The sequence below is a fragment of the Pundamilia nyererei genome, unplaced genomic scaffold (genome assembly GCF_000239375.1).
Source record: "Pundamilia nyererei isolate P.nyererei 1_Seehausen unplaced genomic scaffold, PunNye1.0 scaffold00343, whole genome shotgun sequence".
In the NCBI taxonomy this organism is placed as follows: domain Eukaryota; kingdom Metazoa; phylum Chordata; class Actinopteri; order Cichliformes; family Cichlidae; genus Pundamilia; species Pundamilia nyererei.
In genome coordinates this window covers 153,946-179,042 of record NW_005187744.1, presented here as the reverse complement: position 1 = coordinate 179,042, position 25,097 = coordinate 153,946, and the positions used below count along the sequence as shown (strand labels likewise).

The 25,097-nt window shown below is 41.3% G+C and overlaps 2 protein-coding genes across 2 annotated transcripts in view; one reads left to right on the top strand and one right to left on the bottom strand.

The window, feature by feature from the left end:
• The first annotated feature begins 552 nt into the window (after positions 1-552).
• igfbp1a (insulin-like growth factor binding protein 1a) lies at positions 553-3,100 on the top strand. Its single transcript, XM_013915657.1, has 4 exons — positions 553-1,104; positions 1,255-1,427; positions 1,738-1,866; positions 2,059-3,100. Exons 1-4 carry the CDS (start codon positions 723-725, stop codon positions 2,167-2,169), a joined length of 795 nt encoding a protein of 264 aa, XP_013771111.1. The 5' UTR covers positions 553-722; the 3' UTR covers positions 2,170-3,100.
• A 2,845-nt stretch (positions 3,101-5,945) lies between these two features.
• igfbp3 (insulin-like growth factor binding protein 3) overlaps positions 5,946-25,097 on the bottom strand; it is a 21,975-nt gene continuing 2,823 nt past the window's right edge. Inside the window, exons 2-4 of the mRNA XM_005752061.2 lie at positions 23,552-23,799; positions 20,619-20,738; positions 5,946-8,485 (exon numbers count right to left, since the gene is read on the bottom strand). Coding sequence (XP_005752118.1) covers positions 8,360-8,485; positions 20,619-20,738; positions 23,552-23,799 — 494 coding nt within the window. The 3' untranslated portion in view covers positions 5,946-8,359. The remainder of the gene's footprint in view (positions 8,486-20,618; positions 20,739-23,551; positions 23,800-25,097) is intronic.

Genomic DNA, 25,097 nt, shown 5'->3' with positions numbered 1-25,097 from the left:
ACGCTCCAGGCGCTCAGCGTGGGCGTGCGTAATTTGCGCCCATTGTTGTTATTTTTGCTTCTTCTCCAAAGTTGTGTAAGAAGTTTGTTGAGGACAATTAATAAAAGCCTATTATGAATGGACCAATTCATGAATAGTCAGTGTTGTTCCAGAGGAGGTCATCTGCAGCAAAGCCCCCCACTCCAAAAAACAAGGAACTATTTCTCCCCTCAGTCAGTTCATGCGTGTCCTCTTTACAACTTATAGAAAAACAAAAAGAAACAAGAGAAAAACGGCGCTGATAACTCATTGCCCGCGCCTTGTTACTTTAATGTGGTACTCTGGAGTTCAGTGTGGCTCCCGGGTGAGGAAAGGGGGTCCTTGATTGCAACAGCAAACACTGGTGTCGTCACTCATCGGCGGTACACGCAAAAAGCGCTGCCTGTTCCAAACTAAATATTGACGCGAATGTTGTATTCAAATGAGCTGCCTGACCGGACGTGGACGGACCAATGAGAGCCCATCGTATCATTACACCTTCTTTTCAGAAATCATTCATAACGCCGACGCGTCAAAGACTCGCAGAGGAGCCGGCTATAATTACGGCTGCGCGCAACGCACAGTTAGACATTTTCCCAAAATCAAACGAAAGACACAACTGAGGAGCAGGAGGCGACCCGGCTCGTACCTCTGATCATCATCTCTGCCTTGCGCTACATTTCATATTTAGTATCCAGATAACAATGCTGGCCGTGGCTGGATTATACGTAGGACACGTCGTGACGGCGGCTCTGTGCTCCGTGCTGCTCACAGGGACGCTGGGGTCCCCGGTGGTGGGGCCAGAGCCGATTCGCTGCGCCCCGTGTACTCCGGAGAAGCTGAGCCAGTGTCCAGCGGTGGCGCCCGGATGCGCCGAGGTGTTGCGGGAGCCCGGCTGTGGATGCTGCCTCGCCTGCGCTCTGAAAGCAGGGGAGCTGTGCGGGATCTACACGGCGCCGTGCGGCTCCGGGCTGAGGTGCGTGCCGAGACCCGGCGACCCCCGGCCTCTGCACTCCCTCACCCGCGGACAAGCCGTGTGCACGGAGAGCCCTGTGCCCGAGCCCACCCCCGAGCCCCAGACACAAGGTAAGGCCTATCACCTCCACATTCTCCATCAGTGTTTCAGATCATCTCAGCAAACCCTCAACATTGGGATCTTTTACAGTCGCACTCATTCATTCATTCATTCATTCATTCATTCATTCATTCATTCATTCATTCGTGTTTTCTCTCCAGATCAGGAAGAGCCAGAGCCGTTGGAGATGGACAACGCAGCCATCATCTCGGACCCCGGCTACAGCCACTATCTCCCCGGTCACGGCAGGCCGTACGACCCGCGGGCTGCCGCCGACGCTCAGGAGAGCATGAAAGCCAAACTCATCGCCATCCGCAAGAAGCTGATAGAGCAGGTACTGACACTGGGTCCGCATTACTGTGCTGAAAATCCTCACTGCGATGTGTTGCTGAAAGTTTCTTTGGGAGGTTTGAGAGACGGCTGGTGCGCCACAAGGGCGCGCTCGTGTGCTGTTTGAAATAATGGAAAATGTGTGCGTGTGTGTGTGTCTGCAGACTTATTGAATTTATTGAAGACTTATTATTACAAGTTTGATATGTCGTTTCATGTCAGCCCACGTGCTTGCTGATAATGAGACGCGGCTGATTATACTTTGTTTGTATCAACTGAGATTAACCCAGCTCCATCCTGTGTGTGCTGTGCAGGGGCCCTGTCACCTAGAGCTGCAGACGGCTTTGGAAAAGATTGCCAAATCCCAGCAGAAGTTAGGGGACAAGTTAACCAGATTCTACCTCCCCAACTGTGACAAAAACGGGCTTTACAAACCCAAGCAGGTTGGTACCTTCAGTAAAAGGACTGTGTGTGTGTGTGTGTGTGTGTGTGTGAGAGAGAGAGAGAGAGAGAGAGAGAGAGCTCCCAATACCCTGCTGTAATATAATTGTGGGTGAATGAGAGATTTTGTATGTGTGTGTGTACCCAACAAAGGCACTGAATAAGAGGGTTTCTTCTTCCCTTTCTCTGCACAGTGTGAATCCTCGCTGGACGGACAGAGGGGTCGATGCTGGTGTGTGAATTCCTGGAATGGCAAGAGGATTTTAGGTTCGACAGAACTGCCTGCAGGTGCCGAATGCCCTTAAAGAGATCAACCACTGAAGCGGATCGCATGAGAAGAAGAAGAAAAAGAAGACGCAAGCCACTGATGTTTCCTTTATTTTAATATCTGTTTATTTATTGCTCTTGTCCATGGTGGTGTTTAATTCAGGTACACTGTCATTGCGGGACTGTGGGTCCCAACCACCCCGATCCCCTACCCCCCACCTCCTCCTTCTTCAAACACCCATCCCAAAGAGAGAAAATATATTTTTGTTTTTTCTGAAAAGGAGATTTTAATATTAATGTATTTACTCTTCAGCCTTATTTATTTCAATTGTATTGCATTTTATTTGTAATTATTTCATAAGTATTTATATCATCTTGCGTTGCCTTATTGTTATTGTTATATTATAATTATTATTTTTATCTACATGTATAAAGTGTATATATCTATCTTGGCCCTAAGTAACTCCATTGCTGAGTTGAGCTCGCTCTACCCTTAAGGAGTTGTTTGGAGGTTTGCTTGATGAACCAAGCAAGAACAAAAGCACTGAGTGACCAAATGTCATTTAGAAGTATTTCTGAATGCTGTATCTTTTTAATGTTCCAGTTTGTCCTCGTTTTTGTCTTTGTGTTGTTGCTGTCTTTTTATTATTTTTTGTCAGTGAATGCAAAATTCTCAGTCGGGAACTCCTTAAATACTCAGAAAACGTTCCCCATGATCCCGTGGGGATGCAGATAACATCACAGGCGGCGGCTGCTCACATTCGCCGCCTCTCAGACGGGTATTTCAACATTTACCTACCTCCGATATTTACGTGTCTGTTGTCACCTGTGTAGATGTCATAAAAAAAGATTTGCTACTTTATACATGTTGCCATTCCTCTCTGACCAATAAGAAAAAAAGAGAGAAAAAAAGAGCCCTGCTGTGTGCGCTGGCTCGACTCTAGCCACATGCTGCTGTTGGAGAGAGAATTATTGTTTATGTGAGTCTATTCCAAAGTGACTAACTGCTCACTCGTGTGTATGTACACTTTTGTAATTGAGATATAAGAGAAAGAGAGAAAAAATGGTGATATATTTAATAAAAACATTAACCTCAGCTATGTGCTCCTGACATTTCTTTCCCCACAAGCAGGCTTGTTTTGTGCACTGTAAGGTGGAGAAAACATGAGAATAATAATAACAGCTTCATCAGGACATGATTGGCAGAGGCTGTGTCGATGCTCTCCCGGACCACTTTTGCTATATTCAGTGTGTGTTTGTGAGCAGTGTTATCACAGTGATCTAAAGTGGAGGTCCTTTTTCTAACTTTAGCCGGTTCTCTGGGACAAGCAGCTCTGCGCTGCCTTTTGACCTGTTCTCTGTTTGCCTTGGTCGGGCACAGGAATTTGCTTCAACCTCTCATGCCCACTGCCAGCCTGCCTGGCACCACCACATTTATTTTTGTTCTTTACAAATTGAACCTTTGCTTTATCCTTATTGACACATTCCAAGACTGAAGGGAGCCCAACTGCATTCAAAAAACAGGAGCACAAAAAAAATAGTGTTCCTGAAATTAAGATGAAGACAAGTCAGAGAAGTGGGGAAAAAGACACAACTGAGGCAGCAGCTTAAAATGTGTTGCATTTTTATTAAAAAAAAAGACATTAAATATTCAAAATCATCTCCTTTCTCAGAGAAAAATAATAGCTGTGTGATTTCTAGTTAGCTATGATAAAAAAAAAAAAATCATTGCATGATAAACTTGAATACATTTACCCGTGAACAGAGAAGAGTCTTACCAGCAAGAAGAAAACAAAAGCAAGAAAGGAAAAGATAAAAGGTGACATTACACAAGTGTGACCCTGGCTCTGCTAACAGACTGGGGCAGGATGGCTGGGTGTGCATGGAGAGAACTGACTTACTGAGAGGTGAGAGGTTCACTGGCCTTAAGAAGCAGTGAACTACGATGAGGATGTATCTGAATGTCTGACTGATGTAGATGTGCACAGAGCTATCCAAAGAGCAACAGAAGGAAAAGGTTGATTTAAAAAAAGAAGAAAACATTCATTAGTGATTATATTCCCCAAAGTACACTGAATCATATACTTTTGCTGTGCAATTGGTGAGTCACTGGTGTTCATAAGAAGTTTGGATCAGCTTATAGTTCTTTCTTATATAAATAAGGTTTTTTTATTTTTACGTACTGTACATGATGTCTAGTCAGACACAAAGCTGGCCAGGAAATACTAATACTAATACTACTACTACTACTACTACTACTACTAATAATAATAATAATAATAATAATAATAATAATAATAATAATAATAATAATATATAAAAAGACACAAATATTAGGGAGGGAATAGCTTAAACATATTTTTATGTGTGTCCTCCCCCTTAACATCAAGTCTTTGAATAGATTGGATATAGCACCAACAGGCTGGTTCTAAGATGTTGCTGTCTGTTAGAGGAAGTTTACAGCCGATGTTTTTTATGCTACCAAGCTACTGGGCAAGCATTCTTTGTCGGCGCTCTCTCCACTTTTCAAGTCTTTACACAGGACGCAGGAGAGCATCAGGGCAGGAAGCTCCTCGAGGAGGACCACACCTCCTCCCTCGGACCCCCTACCACTTGTGTGAATGCATATTTGGTGCCGTGTTCACCTTGTGGAGATTTGTTGGCGTACGATCATACAAGCAAGTTTTTTCAAAGAAACAACAACAACAACAACAACAACCAAAAGAAAAGAGAAAAGAAATAGTTGCATTGAATGGAAAACTTCTAAAGGGGCTGATCTCTAAGTTTGCTGTCAGAAGTCCTGGTGTAGTTTTGTTTCTTTCTTTCTTACATTTTTTTCCTCCTCCTCCATAGGTTAGTATTGTTTTTTGTTGTTGTTGTTTTTCAAACTGTATCACACTCTTTCATCTGACATTACCTAGGAAAGGAATGCAGATGCTGATAGGTCCAATTGTCTTTAACTGCATGCATTGACAAGTAGCAGTGCAGCTAAAGTGCTTTAAGTGCTTGTGCTTGAAGCATGAGGGGCAGCTGGCACCTGTGGCAATGCAAGCCAGTCATACCGGGCTCACCCCGATTAAAAAAAAAAAAACCTACACCAGGTTGCATCACTGACAAGAGAGGAGTACTGGAGGTGGGCAGGGTGCTGGAGAGAGGAAATTAGGCACACGGATTGGACAAACCTTCCAACAGTAGGGGTGAAGACAAGAAGGGTTGGATGGGCTAAGTGAGAAGATGTATGACAGAGGGGCTGAAGGCCAAAGGGGGACATGGATGAAGACAAGAACAGCAGGGGCACCAAAAAGAAAGACGAGAAGTTAAACTAGCCAAAGTGATCCCTAAAATTGCAGAGCAGCATGCAAGTGCTTAATACTCCTCTGAAAACATGTCTTTCAGATATCAAACGTGAACCTGTTAGCATGACAGGACACTCTGAAGAGCTTGTGACTTGCTATTGCTGCAGGGACTGGCAGCTGCAGTTACCAAAAAAATATGCAAAATTCCACTAACCATTCCTGCTGTTGCTACATAAGCCATCTTTCCACTGCTCATTCCCATTGTCATTTTCACTTTGGTTGGCTTTTCACATCAACAAAAGAGTTGACCAACCTTCATAAAGTATCATTTTCTTTCTTTTTATGCCAATTTAGTGGATGTGTTTTCAGAAGCTTGTGAAATTCCATTCAATTCAATTCAATTCAATTCAATAGTTGCAAAACACAACAACAGTCACATCAGGCACTTTATACTCCAAGGTAAAAACCCAACAATAATAAAGGGAAAACCCCCAAAATCAGATGACCCCATATGAGCAAGCACTTGGCAAAAGTGGAAAGGAAAACTCCCTTTTAACAGGAAGAAACCTTGAGCTGAACCAAGCTCGGGAAGGAGCAGCCATCTGCCATGAACACTTGGGGGTGATGGGAGGGAGACAAGACAAAATATATACTGAGTCAGAAAATCTTCCCTCTTACATATTCTGTGATCACTTGACATTAACAGAACAAAAACTGTATTCCAGGAGCTTTATTGCATTGTCTCCTTGGCCAAGCAGCATCTGTAGATATAACGTAATAATAACGTAGCTTTAGCATCCAATAGAACTATAAGTTTACACTCTTAAAATGTGTCCCGAAGAACTGGACTTTCCTTCAAAAGCAGTTTAAGAAGTTTACAGTGCCATGAAAACTTTTTTCCCCTGATTTTTTTTGTTATTTTGCATTTTAATCACACTTAACCAATTTTAATGTTAGACAGAGATAGCCCTGGTTTTCGAACATGAATGGTCTGTTTAAGGTCACGCCAAAGCATCTTAATCAGACTAGACCTCGACTAGTCCACTCCTAGTCCACTGTTTTCTTGAGCCATGCAGAGGTGGACTTGCTGGGGTGCCCTGAATGTATTGTATTGCTGCATTACCTTACGTGCCCTTCGGGCACATGGCACGAACTGATGGTCGGAAATTCTCATCCAGGATTTTCTAGAAGAGCAGAAATTCCATTACTTTTTTTTAGTATGAATGGCCAAAACAGGAGGTTTTTATCAATATGAAAAGCCGTCAAACTTATGAAAATACAGTTAAAAATCCAAAACTTCTGTTTGTGCTTGTTTATGGTGAGCAGCAGATCAAACAAGATAAGAATTCTAAATAGCTTCAAGGCACATTTTCATTAAGACACTTAGACACTGAGCCACGGCTCTGTGCTACATGCACACATTTCCGCATCTCTGCCATTAAAAGAAACTTTATATATAGGTTATTTTATGTAATATTCAATACTGAACTGCAATTTTTGTCTTTTTTAGAAAAGCTATTTTTTATTCACTGTTTTCCTAAACGCCTTGTTTTTATAGATTTACTATGAGGGAGAATGCGCATCAGGTTTAAGGCCTGGAAAAGTTTGAAAACTTTTGTTTTCCACAATGAAAAAAAAAAATTAGGATCACCTTAGCCAGCTCCTAATTTTATAAATTCTGCACTCGGGTTTGCGTCTCCAATATCATTGAAATGCACCCAGATGCAGCTAAGTTTGAACAGCTTTTCCCCTTGCTAAACAAAAACATTATTTGAAAACTGCATTTTGTCTTTCCTTTGGCTATCTGTGTCCAATATTAGAATTCATTGGATGACCTGAAACAATTGGGTATGGCAAATATACAAAAAAAGGAAGAAGAGAAGGAGAAAATACTGTTTCATGGCACTGTATCAGGATCTTTGTGTATACTGTTTTAGTTATAGCTGCTCTCCTCATCAAAGATGCAAGCCTCAAAATTGTCAAGCACGATACTCATAAGGTAGCTTTTCAGTGAAGTATTGCTTTATGCTACTGAAGAAGAGGAAGAGCTGAATCTGAAGAGGAGGTAATGAAAGGCTAGTTTTTAAGGCACTGTGGCTGCATGGACTGCCTCCGATCCCTTTGCCCTGCAGGTTAGTAACAAGGAACTAGAAACAGCAAGGCTGCCCCCCGAGCTGCACTAAAAAGTTAAAGCCCTACCATCTAATATTTTATAATCCTTCACTTAATAATGGACCCTGAGCCAGAGTGCTATGTTTTTTCTGCATTGTTTAATGGAGCAGGGCCTGGGGATAGGCAGTCAGACATCTCTAAACTGAGTTTAGTGACATGCAGTATTTACACAAACAAACACACAAACTCACACGCCACTTGCATGCAGACATGCAGCTGTGCATGCATATTACACAGCCACACACACACGCAGTTACTAACTGGCAGATGGGCACACAAACACAAACAAACAAACAAACAAACAAACAATGGCGTTGGTTTTTTAAGAGGTGGGGGTGCAGGTCACAGTCACAAACAACTCCTCTTTAAAGTGAGTGGAAAAATCCCTCCTTCCTCTCTCTAAAAGAATAGTGCAGTTGACGGGTCCCCCTCCCCTCCCCAGCTTTCAGCTTAAACCTTTATTTTAAAAAAAGGACAGAGGTGGTTCCCCCTAGCACAGGACAGATAGCTGTGATGGACAGAAGGCTGTGCGCTATCCTTTACCCCTCCCCCTCACCTTCCCCTAGTCCCCCCTTCCCTCCCTCCAACAGAAGCAGGACCTGAAATCAGAGGTCCAGAGTTCCTTCAGATGTTTACATAAAACTAAATGCAAGAGCACAGTGGGATCTCGTTCTTTCTCGCCCCCCTCACCCCCTCGCCCATCCCTCCCCCATATTACACCGTCTTCCCCTTTCCATCCACTTTTTGTTCCTCCATCCTCTCATTTGCTCTCCAGGTTGTAGCACTGCTTCTCGCCCCACTGCCTGCCATCGTAGCCGGGGAGAGGCTGCCCATATTTGTCCACGCACCAGCAGTAGCCCCGCCTCCTGCCTTTGGACGGACGGCACTGTAAAAAAAACACGAGGAAGAGAAGACAAAGAAGTTTAGTCTGCCACTTGTTCGATTTCACAGAACCAAAGGTACACCAACCGGTGTCATAAGCAAGATCATCGCTCATCGAGCTTTGACATCCACCTCTAGTTTGGGTGGGGTTAAAAAGGTAGCAGAGGACTTATCCCTCTGAGACACACTGGGAAAACAGATTAGCGTTTCCACGGAGAGGAATTAATGCCTTGACACAGCTTTAACAACACCACCTTCAATGTGCATGCTTGTATTATAATAACACCCCATCCCTCTGTTGGTTTTCAGATCTCAGATGCTTGTCAGCAGGCCAAGTCATGCCTCAGCAGAACTCTCATTAGACAAACCCGTCGATCAGTGGAATGCCCTGCTACCTGAGTTTTTATGTGAGTAAAACATCAGCGATACACAACACACACAATGCAGGGGTTTGCTTTGTGTAAGACAGTAATAAATGCATCATGATTAGAGCAGGAGAGCTTTTGCAGCAGCATTATGTGTGGGCAGCGTGCTGTTGAGTTTGCCCAATTTAGGTGCTGTGGAGGAGTTTACTTTGTGCTACCGGCCACTGGGGGTAAATGATGAAAAAGCAGATTATTTCTGATAGAGAGGCGCTTGGAATGAGGAATGCTCTGAGTGAGTGAGAGTGTAGAGTGTGAAGGTAAACATGGGGTTGCTAAAATATTTGCCAAGGCCAGTTGGAGGGCTGCAAACCAGTGCTGCTATTCTGGGAAGCTGGCAGGCACTCAAAATCATCTGGAGTTAATTATGGCCTGCCCCAGTGCACGGGGCGCATGTGAGTATAAACACACGTTAGCAAATACGCAGCAGCACACAAACAAGAATTGTATGTGCTGCACACATACACCCCCCCACCCCCCACCTGCTCCCACACATGTACGCAGTAATATCAGATGTCCCACAGGAGGTTCGGCTTTGTAGAGTGGCAACTTTATGAGGTGCATTTTGGGGGTACACATGGAACAGCACAATCAGTTAAACCAGGTTCAGATCTCAAATTGTCCCACTCCTCTTAGCTCCCATCATCTCCCACCGTGGGAGTGGTGAGAGAGAGGTAAGAAGTCCAGCCACGACCGAGATACGCCTGTCTGCCTCGATGGCAACCGTCGGTAAGTACCGGCAGTCTAGGTGTGTGATCAGAAACTATGTACTGTAAAGAGCACATATGTTTTTCTTTGCACACCAACACTTTCTATGTCTTTTCTGCATGAGTTCAAACACTGTTTCACTCAGCCTTTCATACTTAATTTTAATTTTTAACTTTTATTACATTATGCACACCAATCACCCACAGCTCTGTTAGGTCTAAATTATCATTGATGATGACCTGAGAACCTGAATCTCTAATCTCTAAGCCCAGCTTTTCTTTAAAAAAAGAAAAAAAAGACTAAACTAAATGAATGCAGTACCCCATTTAGGGAAAGTGTTAGATTGCATTTTAGTAACATGCTTAATGTGATGGCCCGAGCAGTGAAGGAAGTCAGACACAGGTTAAAGTGTTTTAACTTGCCAGTGTATCAGTCAGGGATGTAAAAAACAACAAATTAAAAGCTGAAAATCTGCACTTCAATCTCAAACTGAGTGCTATACTTAGCTTTCTAACATCTATCAGTAAACATTGTAAACAAAACTGCAATGTTCCTTGGCACAGGGAGACAGATGGAGTGTGATCAGGTGTCCTTTTTCCAGTGTAATCAAGATTCATGTACAGCCTGAGTGCATGATCAAAGGCAGCTTTATAGAGACAGCAATCTATTAAAATACCTCACTAACAACTAGTGGAGTCTGGAGATAGGTACACGACCACATGTGCCCCTAACATCATCCAGGCATTCTTGTCTGTGAACTCAGTATTTTGGTTGTATCGTCTTCCTACTCCTGTCCCCTTGGAAAGATGGAAAGGAGAGGAAAAATGTGCATGTGTGCTTATCCCTGTTGCTTGGCTACCTTTTAATTTCTATTCCAGCCTCTGCAGTCCTTTCTTTAGTGCTTCACTTCAAACACACGCATAAGCACAAAACATCCACTAAGCAGTGAATGTCACTACAGATGATGCTGCGCACAGAGCCAATGCTGACCGGTTGAAAAGCTGGAAAGGGAACAACAGCTAAGTTCACCAAGAAGGGAGAACAAAAGTTAACAAAAAGTAGCACAAAAAGAGCAGACAGCAGCTGCAGTGGATGGTTTTCATTGTTTGTTTGTTTTCACCTGATTTCTCTTACTCTCTCTTACTCTCCATGGATGTACTCTCTCTGCTGAATATGTCCATCCCTTCATGACACAGTGTATCTATCTTATGCTGGCTTAGTGCAGCATAACAGCCATGGCACAAAGCTCAGATCATTTCAAACTGGTTTCTTAACATAACGATGAGTTTGCTTTACTCAAACAGCCTCCACAGTCACCCGATCACATGCAGAGTCCAAACCCTGCGCCAGCCTAAATCCCATGCCCTATATTCTGAGCCTCATAGCCCCAAAACTAGCCCTGCCTGGTCCACATGGTTGTCACTAAAAAAAGCAACAAAAAACAAAGCATATTTCATCTACCTTGCAAAGCCATAATGCTACCTTTATGAGGTGTGCATGCATGTGCGTTGTGTGCATGAATGCAAGCTCTTGTAATGCTGATCTTAATAGCTAACAGCAAGGCTGCTGGGCTTCACGCACATTAAAAAGAGCCTGGTCTGACCACTGGATAAACACCAGCTCATAAAATGCAATGTGTTTGTGTGTGTGTGTATGGGCGCATGTATATGTATTTATGTAATCAAGCGGGCATCTGTATGTGCTTGCAAGTGCATTTGGGAGTAGCTGCAGGATATTGCTTTTTCTTTAAAAAAGTGTCTAAGTGAAGAGAACTCCAGAATAATTTGTTTGTTTTAGAATATTGGCAACAGACAAACTTTAAAATAGAGTCTTAAATATTGCTTCACAAAGTTTACAAAGTGGTAGACTGGAAGAAGGGAGATCAATATAAGTAATGACTCGATGTGGTCAAACTATAGAGGGAGAAGAGGGTAAATTTAAAACATTGTATTTGGACGATTATTTCTAAGAGAAAGATTTCTACATATACACTGCTTAACAAATTTATTAGATCACCACCCAATGTAAGGTTTATTAACATTATTAAAAATTACATATTTAATTTTTGATGTTTCTCTAATGGCTCATCCCCCAGTTTGCGCAAGCTCTTTAAAGATGATTAAAAAGTATTTACTAATAAAATATAACTATTGCTGTTTCATGTAATAATAATTTCCAAATGTACTGTTTTACAGTTCAAATTCAATTCAAATGTCAAATTGCTGTTTACTTGCAGCAGAAAATTCATTTTAATGGTAGTCAAGTTTGGGTTTAATTTAATAACTAATTTAACTCAGCTCAGTGATTAAAGTCATGTCTAACTTCAAACACGTTTTTGACATGTATAATTTATAACATCAATAATTTGTTAAGCACTCTATCTGTTAACCATAAACATAACCACCTACTAGCCAATATTTGCACATTAAAGCTTCATTTATTTCTACTTGTGTTAAAGCTACATCGATCTATTTAATATTATTATGATAAACATTGATTATCTTTTAGATACAACAGTGTTACATATAGTGTAATATAGTTAGTGTGACCCTCTGAGATCCAAGTCATCATAGCTGATAATCCTTATCAAGACCCTACTCTGTTTTAGCGAAAAGCAAAAAGGGATATTTTGGGAAAAAAATGTGCAGGTGAATAACATGGATCATTCTGTGTTCTCCTGGTAACCCTTAAGTCTGACTACTTATGTGAATGTTAATTTGACACATACGTACTATGAATCTTAAAATGCCAATGGCACACCCCAATAAGAGCAGGCTCTCGCAGCACAAGATGCTAACCTGATCAAGTGTCTATGGATGCGCTGCTCCACAGCCTGCATCCAGTAACACACAGAATCCTAAAGGAATCACTGCCAACATTCCAGTGACAACCAGGACACCCCCAGAGGTTCTGCCAGCATGTCCTGTCAGAACAGAGCTGAGACATAATATTAGGCAAGTGATTTTAATGTTGCAGCTAATGGATGTATACCTCCCAAAAAACATTCATACATGTTTGTTGGCACATGTAATTGAGTTCAATTAAAGCAAAAATAATAATCGCCATTATTTTTGGTCAGTAACTTTGGAAATATTATTAATTTATTGAAAAACAGATATACTTTTTCATGATAAAAAAAATTATATTTACATTACTGTTAATGGTAGAGCACTGTGCATTTACGTTCCCTATCACGAATGACAAGACAGGCATATCTGAGAGCCTAAACAGAGAGCTACTTCAGCAACCCCAACAATGCAAAATATGCAAGAAAGATCTTCCTGCTAAAAGTGGAAGAAACAAACTTGTTTCACCACTTGAGGCAAAAACACATAGCATGGAAAGATAAATAAAAAAATAAATAAATGGCTCAAACCCAGCACTGCCGGAGCGCTTGCTATCTGCATTCCATATGAGAGGAAGAATAAATCGCGTATGGATTACTGATGGAGTTAATGGTGCTGCTTTAAGTAGTTGCTTAAGGCAGGGCTTTAAGCAACTACTTAAAAAGGTGGACCCAAGATACAGCCATATTTTGAATTAGTGTGTGTCAGCATCTCTGGACTGTTTTGTATGTGTCTTCTGTGCCTTTAAGAGTCTCTCCAGGTCCTCCTGATTGGTTGAGCTGTTTTGGGCTGGCTTTGGTCTGGCGGCTGCTGATTGGCCCCCATTATCAACTGGCTGCTTCAAAAAGCCCGTCTCCAGCAGTTGTTCCCCTGGCAGCAGATCTGTCTTCAGCCTCCAAACTTGCAGTGCTTGATCTTGTGTGTATTTTGACAACAACTAGGTTTTTTATATAGTATTGTAAATAGTCGTGTCCATCTGTAAATAGCACTAAAGCAGAAGAGGTGAACTGTCTATATAATTTTGGACGCGTTGTCTTGTTTATGAAGCTAGGGAGTTCGAGGTAGCACTTGTCTTTTGTTTGGTTTTGTTTCATGTAGGGTTGAGGTAGCACTTTTCGGGAATAGCTTGTTTGGTTTGTTATTTTGGCCTTTGTTCACCCTGGAGTTTATCCTTTCAGTTTTGGTGCTATTGGTATAGCAATAAACCTCACCTTTAATGATAAAATGGCTATTGGGTCTGGCTTTGGGGACGGGGTGGGGACACCCTTTTGAACCCCTTTGTTGCGCTTCTGTACTCCTAGACCGGGACATAACACAATACTGTAGGTAGAAAATAATGTTCACTTTCAGCTTTTTTGTGTGACAAGGTTGGGGAAGAGTTTCAAAGTTTTACTTGTGTGTAACCTAAAGTGTAAAGCAGTCATGTTATACTTTTACTTAAAATTTCAGAGAAAAACACCACCTATGCTGCTGTTGTGCTTACATATTGACTTACGCTGTATCACTACTGTTACACTACAAGATGCTGCTGCTGACACCTTGTGGCAACTGATTCAGACTTTGATTTAGGTGATTTAGGTCTGTCACTTTGTTTTGTTTGCGCTATTAAATATTGGTTCTCACGAGCTGCAATCACCAATAAAAGATTAGGTATTTACTTTTAGCTTCAGAAATATCATCATCACACATTTCCTTTACTTTGCCACCAAACTGAATACATTTCAAACATTTATCTGAAATATGAAAATAAATGGAAATTCCTCTGACAAGAATATGAATAACACCTTTCAGGACTTTACAGAGTTGCCTAATTTGCAGCATGAAAAAGGGATTTTTTATTTATTGAAAATGTTAATATGCTCAAGTAAAACTACTGAGAAGTACAGTTTGGTTATCGGCATCTAAATTTAGGTACTGTGTTGGCATCAATATTAAAAATATTCCCCTGCTCTGCGTATTATGCATGAGACACTGGAAAAAGGGGCTTATATTTCAAAGTGAAGAAGAAAGAGAGATGGATTATAAATCTAGGGAGGGAAGAGAACTAGAGAGAGACAGGGTGAAAATAGCTGTCTGGATCCCCAAAGGTTGGCCAGTTATTATAAAGCCATTGTGGTTGGTGTGTACATTTCCACAGATCCTTCTGAGTCACGCTCAATAAGTCAACCCTTATGGGCCTGGCAGTGTCAGGACCTAGTGAATGAGGACGCAGAAGGGTACACAGGCACCTGGCTTAAATCCTTAACCCACAGCCTCCTCCTCCTGCTCCTCTTCCTCTTGACACACACTCAAAACTCTAAAAGAGTACACACAGAGACACACACTCTCGTTCCATTCACAACCCTCTGCGGGGTGATTCCTGTCCAAACAAGGAAGGAAAAGCCAGGTGGGTGGAAGGGCAGGATGGACGGAATGATGGAGCGGGCAAGCAGAACAAAAGATGTGTGGATGACCGTAGGCACGGCACAATGGGGGTAATGATGGGTGGTGAAATGATGAATTAAAGAGAGAGTGAGATTTTGAGGGATGTAATGAGTGGTCAGTGTTGGGAATGCCTGGCCTGAATGGGGATACTGAGTCAATTCATATAACTCCAGCTAAAAATAGGTTCCTCCTTGCAGTTTTTTGCTAATGGCACGTACCTTTCTTATATGAAAATAACACAACTATAGGGTTGATACGTGAGCATGGGTATGCCAAAGAGGTAAGATGGAAGCCTAACCTTAACCCTGACCCCACCCTTAAACCAGTCACCTGTGACTGGGTGAATGTTAAGAGGTCAAGGCTACTGCTTCCACTCTCCTCACTGGCTACATTGCTGCACCATTTTGCATTTAAATAGAAAAGTACAGCAACAGAGGTTGAATGAAGCTTGAATGATTAACGCAACTTGAAGTGTTTCCGACACATAGATTTTTTATTGGAGGAATAAATTAATTATGACTTATTTCAGCATTTATTTCATTTTCATTCTATTGCTCTTATTTTTGAAAGTTCAGGTGCTGTTAACCCCCTATCTCTAGTCCTTCCCCTAACACTAGTCTGACTAGTGCTGTGATGGACCTCAGCGTCATTTAGCTAAAATCCAGACACTTAAACCCCATAGCTGTAGAATGGAACTGGGACAGTGATTCTTCTTCTGCTCTAGAAAAATGGAATTAGCTAGACAGCGACTCTTACTAGAATCTGTCTCGGATAGTGAAACAGTCCATGTGCCACGCAAGCAAACTCACCAGGGCTGCAGTAGAGCCACGACTAACCTTGCTACCTACAGTTCATTATAGTGGAGTTGGAGTCATTCCAGGATGGGAGGAACTGACTTGAGAGGGAGTATATGCACTTATATGGACAGTCCATAGGAGCTAAATAGTCTAATACTTTTTCTTTTTCCAAAATATGATTAAATAAAAATAGTGCCGGGGAACCACTTTGAAAGTGTTGTTTTCCAAATTACCACTAACTTGACAGTGGAACAAGCTGAACCATAGCAAACCTAACCAATGGTGTAAAATAATGTTAAACTGTTGAGAAAAAAGTAGTTCAATGTACATTATTCAGTTGGTAACTGAGTCAGCTTTGGGTTTACATACATGTCTGTGAGTCAGAACCCTGCCTTCTAGAGACTTGAGTCCAGGTGGGGGTATTGCACGCAGCAGAATAACTCATTCAGCTCAAATAGCATGTGACAACTTGTCTGAACATTTGTTTATCTATAATGACATTGCTGTATGAGCTCTGAGCCACACTCACCCTTTTGCACATGTTCCACAAGTTGCCTATGGATTCATGACAATTCAAACCCTAACCCTAACTATAACCTAACTTATTTTATTTAAGAAAATGTTCTTCTCAAGTCTTGGCTAACAGTGAAAAAAGAAAATAACTATTCAAACTGATCCTAAAAACTGTTTACATTTTTTTTTTTCAAAAAACATATATTTCTCAAAAATATAGGGTTGGGGTTAAAGTTAGGGTCGTCACTGGGTTACCTGTTTAAAACTCCAGCAACACTTGCAGGATACATAACAACCTTTTTGTTTGACTCGTGCAGCAATGTTTGACCAAACGCATGTGTCTTTAGGGTCAGCTTTGACAGCTTCACAATTTGTTGTCTTGGAAGTAAGTTATGGTGTGCCAGAAGCGTCTACTTTGTTTTGACAAATGCATTAAGCCATATTCATAGCCACGCATTGTTTTCATAAATGTCTTCATTTACATACTCCTATAGCTATGCAGGGAGAAGGATGATGGAATGGAATGAAAACTGCATTCAGTCCTCTAAAAATTGAACAGCAGACCGCAATGAAGGTGGACACATTACAAATCCTATTTTATTATAAATGTCTCTGGAAGAGAAAAGGGATGGCAAACATCCACTTTCTGTCACTTATCCATGGCAGGCACTTAGGCTCTGAGGCATTCCCAAACCAGCCCAGAGGCACTCTCTCTCCAGTGTATCCTGGTTTAGTCCTGAGATCAGCCCACACATTGATATGCCCAAAACACCTAACTAAGCAGGCAACCAGCAGGCATCCTATTCAGATGCCTAGACCAGCTCTTCCAATGTGAAAGGATCCCTTCTGAATCACAAAGCTCCTCAACCTGCCTCTATTGTAGAGTCGGAACAAGAAACTTATTTCCTGCCCTGACTGGAAATGAGCTCCTCGCACACAGCTCTTGATCATAGACACCACACCATCCTTCCATCATAAAGGATGGCAGGGTACCCATGAACATGACCCTGAGATATGAACTCCTCCATTGGGGGCAAGTATGAATGCCGCCATTTCCCCATTGAGAGCCATAGCCTCAGACTTGGAGGTGCTAATTCTCACCAAATCCACTTCACGCTTTGTTGCAAACCACCCCACTGCCACTGTGACCTGGAGGTTACTGTTTGATGACAGAACCACATCGTCTGCAAAAAGCAGAGAGTAGATCCTGAGGCCACGTCTACAGTAGCCTGGATGAATTTGAAAACGGTGTTTTTGTCTGCACTATCGTTTTCAGTCGCTTTCACAGAGTTGTGCGTCCACATTGAAAAGGTCGAAAACACTTACTGTACTGCGCATGCGTGAAACGCAAGACCTTTTTTTAAAATGGACTAACAATGAGGTGGAGTTGTTGCTGTGAGTAACACAAAAGTGCAAAGTTGCAAAAGCGAGTGAGAATTAAAGAATTTGAAGAAAAGCTATCTGGAGCATGTACAGACTGATATCAATCTTTAATAGATTGAGAGCAAACAAAACAACTGCTGTTTAATGCCTCCACTATCTTAGTTTAATTGGTCACACGACTGCATCACATGACTAAAATGTGTCATCGTTTTCAAAAAGGCTCCGGGTTCACTGTCCACACTGTTCGCTGTCCACGCTGTGTCCACACTGTGATGCCAAAGTATCCGCTTTGGAGGGCGTTTTCAAAACACCGCCTCAGTGTGGACGGAAGGCCAAAACAAAGAGAAAAAGATGTGTTTTCAAATGAAAACGTATTAGTGTGGACATGGCCTGAGACCACCACCATTTCTTGACCGCACTTTGACTGAACCAACAAATTCTATCCAAAAAAAAATAAAAAATGCAAATAGAAATAGTGGCAAAGGGCAAAGTCCAGCTTCAGCCCACTACAAAAAAAGTTATCACATTTTAACAATGACCCCTGCTGATGCAATACAGCTTATGGATGCCTATGGATGGCCACCACAGTACCATGACAGGATCTTCACCTGGGTATGCCATCATAGTGGGAAGGATCTGGACAGGAAAAGAGCCTTCATTACAGTAGACAAGTCATATTTTTTAAACTTCCATTCTTTTTATGGCCCACAATTTTAGTTTTAGTTTTAGAAGTTAATTAACTACCAGCAAGCTCCGGGAAAATGCTGTTAAATTACTAGTTTTATTACATGCCGTTCTCTACTCCCCAACTCTAATTAAAACCTTTCACAGTCAATGGCTCAACAACAAACATGCCAGCATAATCCCAGAAAGATACATTCTGCAACAACTGAGCAAATTACACGGAGAGTTCAGCAGAAATATAAGCTATATAAGCTATCAAGTGGTTATTTAATTGATTTTTTTTTGTCTTTGGCCATTAAAAATGTCACTGTTAGAATTAACTGTTACTGAAATGAGTCAAATCCATGCCCACCCACATGCAGTGACTTTGAAAAAATCTTTAAGGCCCATTTCCTGATTTCAATGAGAAAAGCAGTTACACTTAGCACATAAAATGGTTTGAGCTCCTGCCTTTCAAAAAAAAAAGTCCCTAAGCTGAATACAGGACTTTCTGGTTTCCCTGAAACTACCAGGAAGAGGTCTCGTATTATCAACTGTCGGACGTGATAGTACTTTAAGCAAAAGTTGTGGAAAAAAAAACTCCAAAAACTGCAACTGAAATTCAACATCTATTAAATCGCTTTTGTCTGCTGTTGTACTTAAAAAAAAATCAAATGACAATTATATGTGGCCTTTAAGGGCTTTTCATCTTAAGCTGCAGATACGGACACGCAGCATGCACTATTCAGGTTTAGATAAACACACAGTTATTTACTGGAACTTCAGAAACATAGACACAATTGGAATAGTATAACTTCTGTTCTCCTTTTTCACTTCTGTGAATCTGTGTGTGAAAATGTTATTTAATCCATCATCAGCGTCTTCCTAACAAGCGCTTCAAAAGTGCTGTAACGCAATTAAGGATGCAAAACGCTGACTTAAAGTTCTTAATTTTAGTTCCCTCTGAGCCATCATCGCTAAAAGTTAAATAAAAAGCTACATTTCTACAGCATTTCATATTTGAGGGGATATACTCATACAGAGGTACAGAACCTGCATATTAGGTATAAAGTTATGCTACTTTTTTCTCTGTTTAGTCCTTCCCCCCAACCTCATCCCTCCCACCTCCTTTCCCTGCTCCCTTCTTTTCAAAGTATTGTCACCCTAGACGGTTCACACGGTCTCCTCTTCACCATGTTTCCGGTCATAAATCTCTACAACACACCGTGAAGGCACATCCCCTGAGACGGCTTTAACACAACACTCCGCACCCCACTGGTGCTCTGAGAAAAGGGCGACAGGAGCTGGCACACTGCCACACACACATTTGCAAACACTCCAACCAGAACTGACACTTTCCCGGTAGATATTTTGTTGAAGGAATCCAGGAAATGAGCAAGGTAGAGGCTGACTTTAATGAAAGTAGCAATGAAACTACTGTGGAGAGACCGTGGGGAAAGAGTGAGGTAAGAATTTAGAAGACAATTCTTTCTTTTTTTTTTTCTGTGTGTGTGTTATGGCTTGAGTTGGACTCTGACTCATGGTGCTTGTAGGGGGTTTTCGGTGACTCATGCTTTTCTCAGAATGGGCCTGTGGAATCCCTCCGATAAGACTCCCCACCCCAGGAAATTGGATAGTGGTATTTGTCACATTGTGTGTCTCACTAATGGCCCACAAGCCCTCCTCTTCATCCACCACCTTCCGCCGTCTTATCCCTTTTTCCCTCAGGTCACAGCACATGTCACCCACCTACAGTGCTCTGCCAAATGTCAGCTTCTTTGCTCCCCCCTGCCATCTTTCAAATGAGTAGCCTATGGGTGGCCCCAGTCTGCACTACGAACGCGAAAAACTAAACCAGTGACAGCCTGTTTGTTTTTTTACCTCGCCAACAGCACCCCACACCTACTCTCCCACACCAAACTACTGCCATCAAACAAGCGCCATACATATACTCCCCTGCTGCCACATCTACCATGCCACACACACTCCTGGACCACATTCTTACATCCCTACCCCCCATACTCTCCCACACCACACACCCACAAACACACCTGACCGACTTCATTTCCTGTGAGGCATGAGTCAGACGGCTGGAGTGCATTTACTGGAGTAATACATGGTTATTAGCCATTCTGATAATATAGTGTTGATGTGGCTGTCAAGGCAACCTGGGCTGCAAAAAAGGGGGATTGTGTAAGTGTGGGTGGTTGGGATGAGTCTTTGAGGATTCTTTGGAAGTGTTCAGGCATGCGGTGGGTCTATTTGTATGTCCGCAGGTGTGTGTGTGTGTGTGGGTGTGTGTGTGTGTGTGTGTGTGTTTGAGGGAAAGAGACGAGGTATAAAGAAACAACAGAGATAAAACAGCAGGGAGAACCAGTCACCTGCTTTTTCTTGTAGAAACCCTTTCTGTCACAGTTGGGTATGCGGAAGCCTCTCGGGTTAAGCACGTTGCTGATTTTAAGGCTGTTAAGGATGCTCTCCATCTCCCGCCGACATGGCCCCTAGCAACATAGCAAACAAAAGCATTAATATTTGGCCGCCATCCTTACACATTCACAAACAGGAAGAACACCGGGCACAGCCATGCAAGTTCAAAAGTTTGTGGTGAACATCAAAGCCTATAAAAGGTACCGTGTTGAACCTTTAATGTTTTATCCTACTAATCGGCTCCAAAGCTAAACGTATTATCAATTCTGATGTAATCCATTATTCTTATACTTATTCTTATAATATGTTTAACATGCCATTGAGCTTCTGGATTTTTCCTGCGGTTTTAAATAAAGTTCTGTAAGTTTGAGCAACCTATGCTGAGCCCGTGTCGAAGTGCAGAAACAAACACACTGTAAGGTCCAGGTTGAAGAGGTTAAATCCCAAAATGAGATAGTCACTTTGTGAAAAAGTGGTACCTTCTGTTACAAAATGTTTGTAATCAAAACTACTGGTGTTTAAACAATAGTAGATAACATAAAAGTACCCTGTGGATTTTTGGACCACAAATTGCACCGTATAGCTCTGCTATAATGAGAGATTTGCCATATTGTTTGTATTTTGTTTCTTTCCTGCACATGAAAGAAGCTACACATTCATACCACCTACCATGGCTTGACAGTATGCATTTATGCGATCATAGTTGGGCCACAGTGGAATGTTGACCCACTTTATCTATGAGACAAACTGGCTAATGCACAGTTTGCTTCTTTATAGATTATAGATCTTTATAGAGAGCTTTCTTTTGTTAATTCAACACTAAATAGTGTCAGAACTTGGTATAGTTTGTTGAAACCTGGGTTGCAAATATTCCTCAACAACGTGCAAACACATATCATCATTTACATTTCACTGCTTCAAATGGTGCCGCAGCATCGTGGCATATCAGCAAGCATAATACAGTACATGTCTTGATTGCAGCTATTGATTTGAACTCTCTTCTAATGGCATTTCTTCAGAATAACTTATCCAGACTTAATGTTGTTAAAAAATATAATAAAGTTGGTGAGTTAATTAGCTAGCAAAAAAGTTCCGTTGTTTGAAACACGGTGAAGAGTTCTGCTCTGCATTTCTCTCTCATTTTCTGGAATATTGATATTCCAGAAAATTCTTATATAAAGAGTTTTAAGCCTTGAACCAAGCTGATTAGCTATAGGCTAAATCATAATCATAAAAAGACTTCTTCTGGAAAAAAATAATAATAAAAGAAATGGAGGGAGGGGCAATGCCACAAGACTGTACATATTTACTTTTAATGGTAAAGAAAATAATGTATTGCAAATCCCTGATTCCACAGTGATCGACTTCCAACCTTTTTCTCAAATGTAATGTCTCAAAAATATTTGTTATCAGTGCCATATAATAATAGCTTTGCATACATATTGTAGTTTGTATTGTACGTGTGTATAAAAGTGACCTGAAGTTTGCCAGTTTAAATATTTGTGGTTGCAATCGCCTTCACAAATCAGAAACATCTCTGTTTCAGTTTACAATTATAGTTATTTTCCATGACATCATGAATAAAATGCTTTTGTATTAAATCAAGGTGGATATCATGCTGAATTTCTACATTGTGTCATAATGTAATAGCTCACAGTAAGTCTGCTTTTATGGTTACAGAATTATGGTTCATAATGAAAATCTCTGTGGAGAATATAAATGGGATTTTTATTACGGACTGTTACACTCTATGACTAGGCTGCTTTCCCAGAATATATAATTTTTATGATGCACAGTTTTAATAAAAAGTACTTATAAATAATGCAGCTGACCAACTACTGTTACTTTTGAGTTCAAAAATCAATATTAGTCTTAATGTACAATAATTATTGCAGTGAAAAGAGCTAGAACAGATGAAAAGCTAGCTAAAAACCTAGCAAGCTAACAACCTCCTAACAACTCTCAGTTGCAGACTTTACAAGTAGCAACTTACTTTCATTTCTGTAATTGGTTGTTTTTGTTTTGGTTGCAGTTGTTTTCCCCCATAGTGCTACAAAATGGCTAAAGAGCTCATTTTAATTGGCTAGCAAAAAATAAATAAATTCTGCTAAGACTGTGACACTAGTCTTTCGTCTCATCTTGGGATTTGTGCCATTACTGGGATGGGCAGTGTGCAAGGCAGTGTTGTTAGAAAGCAGGTGTGCAGTAGTCCTTTTGGTAAACACTTTTTATTTGACAGCAAATAAAAATGGCCATAAGCATTTGGATTGCTGATTCAGCAATCCACATGATGCAAAAAAGTGACACAAAATACCAAATTTTTCAGATCTGAACTGCTCGTGTAATGTATATCCACAATGAAAGTGTTGTGTTTGGGGAAAATTCGTCTGAGGAAAAATAGTGTTACTTTACTATTTACTATTACTGTACAGATGCAGATTATGAGCTATGGTCAAAATTGTTACAGTGGCCTCATTACTCAAATCTGTTTAATCAGATTCAAAACATCTGAAATATCAAACTTGGTTAGAAAAAATAAATGCCGCAAATTTGTCCAGCAAAATTACGAGGTCATAATTTAAACTACTATTAACGCATGATATAGTCAGACAGATTTTACACGTCTGGTGTGTAAAGGCCTAAATACTGAGGCCTAGGTTTGAAGCTTCCCTGAGGGCATTTACTGCGTCTTCTCCCTGGTCCTTCTCCCAGCATTCCTGTCTTCTGTCCACTAGCTTATTAAAGTCAGGCTAAAATGCCCCAAAACAATACATACAAAGAAAGGCATGAGCATTTTATATATTTAGTGAGATTCCAGGTATTTTTTTTCCAAAACAGCAATAATCTCATAGTTTTAACAGAAATCTCATTGCCTGGTGTGACTTACATACTCATTCTCCCTCTTGCTCTCCACAGAGAAGTTGTGCACATCCGTATTGGCTCCTCCTGATAATGATTCCACCTTGTAGCTCTGGGTCTTCCTGTTCTCACCCCTCTGAATTAATATGTTGTGCAAAGGAGGCCTGGTGTCCATCGAGCCCCTACTATGTCCATCCTTCACAGTTCCCACGCCAGGCAGCACTGTAATTGTCTGGGTGACATTGACAGAGTCTTCGACCTGATTTCCAGCATTTTCTACATGGAAAGTGCAAAGAAAAGTTCTCAATTTAACAATTTTATGGTTTCATACATATAAATTGGTGCTTAATAAAGACAAATAGTGACATTTAATGGTTGATTCTCTGTCTTGATTCTTGTAAAAATTTTACAACCCTCAAGTCAGTTTAAAAACTTGTCATATCTGGATTAAATTAAGAAAAGACACCAGAGATTGTTAGGTGTTAAGTTGTCTAAATGTAAAGAAGAAGCTTTTGGAAATCTGAGTCAGCCTAGTCCTCTCTCCCCAACCGGTCATGGCAGATCGTTGCCCCTCCCTGAGCCTGATTCTGTCGGAGGTTTCTTCCTGTTAAAAGGGAGTTTTTCCTTCCTACTGTCGCCAAAGTGCTTGCTCATATGGGGTCATATGATTGTAGGTTTTTTTTCTGTACATACAATAATCTGTATGTATTGTTGTAGGGTTAACCTTACAATATAAAGCACCTTGACGTGACTGTAGTTGTGATTTGGCGCTGTATAAATGAAACTGAATTGAAAGTGTATTTAGGTTTGTTTGATATGGACGTAAAATTGCCATTTCTTTTTTTCGTTAATATTTAATGGAAACATCTTCCTATTATCTCTTTTCTGAAGCACAAGTGGAGCTTAAGCTGCGACCTCAGAATCAAAAGCCAACATGTCATCACTGTTCTGTTTTGTATAGAAATTGCCATATTACAAAATGACTGCAAAATGCTCGCTTGTGCTCATTCAATCCAGCAGGAAATTCTTGACTGTGTATGAGGACCCTGTTAAAAGCAGACAAAATAAAGTTAGCTCATTGCCTTGTGGGATGTTTGGAGCCAGAATTGAAGCCAAGTAATAAACAGAAACATGACAATTTCATATCCACAAATTTCCACAGTATGCAGGCCAAGAGATAGAGTCACAAGGAGGAACTGAGCGTAAACAAGACATTTTAAGGACCTTTAGAAGAAACGGTTGTATATATGTTTATGTGTGCATATATAAGGTGGGGAGAAGGCTGGGACAGGTATATTAATAGCCAGTGGTGTTGGCAAAGATTCCTGTCAAATCGTTAAACACAGCAAAGCAGGGACCATCTGTCTGAGAAGAAGAGGGGGGCTTCAGATGTTCCTCACTGAAATAGGAGAGGACCAAACTACCACCCATGTGCCACCCGGTCGACCACACCACCGCAAGGCCACAGTGGAAGGAGCTTACTGATCTCAGAGACGACGTCCTGGAGAGGCAGAGGGATGATGGGAACACACATGCAGCGACTCACACACACACACACACACACACACACACAC

Bases quoted from the DNA above. Each gene is read 5' to 3' on its own strand.
- igfbp1a (XM_013915657.1), top strand. From the start codon at position 723: ATGCTGGCCGTGGCTGGATTATACGTAGGACACGTCGTGACGGCGGCT. The intron at 1,105-1,254 runs GTAAGGCCTATC...TTTTCTCTCCAG, and splicing joins CCCCGAGCCCCAGACACAAG to ATCAGGAAGAGCCAGAGCCG. The intron at 1,867-2,058 runs GTTGGTACCTTC...TTCTCTGCACAG, and splicing joins GGCTTTACAAACCCAAGCAG to TGTGAATCCTCGCTGGACGG.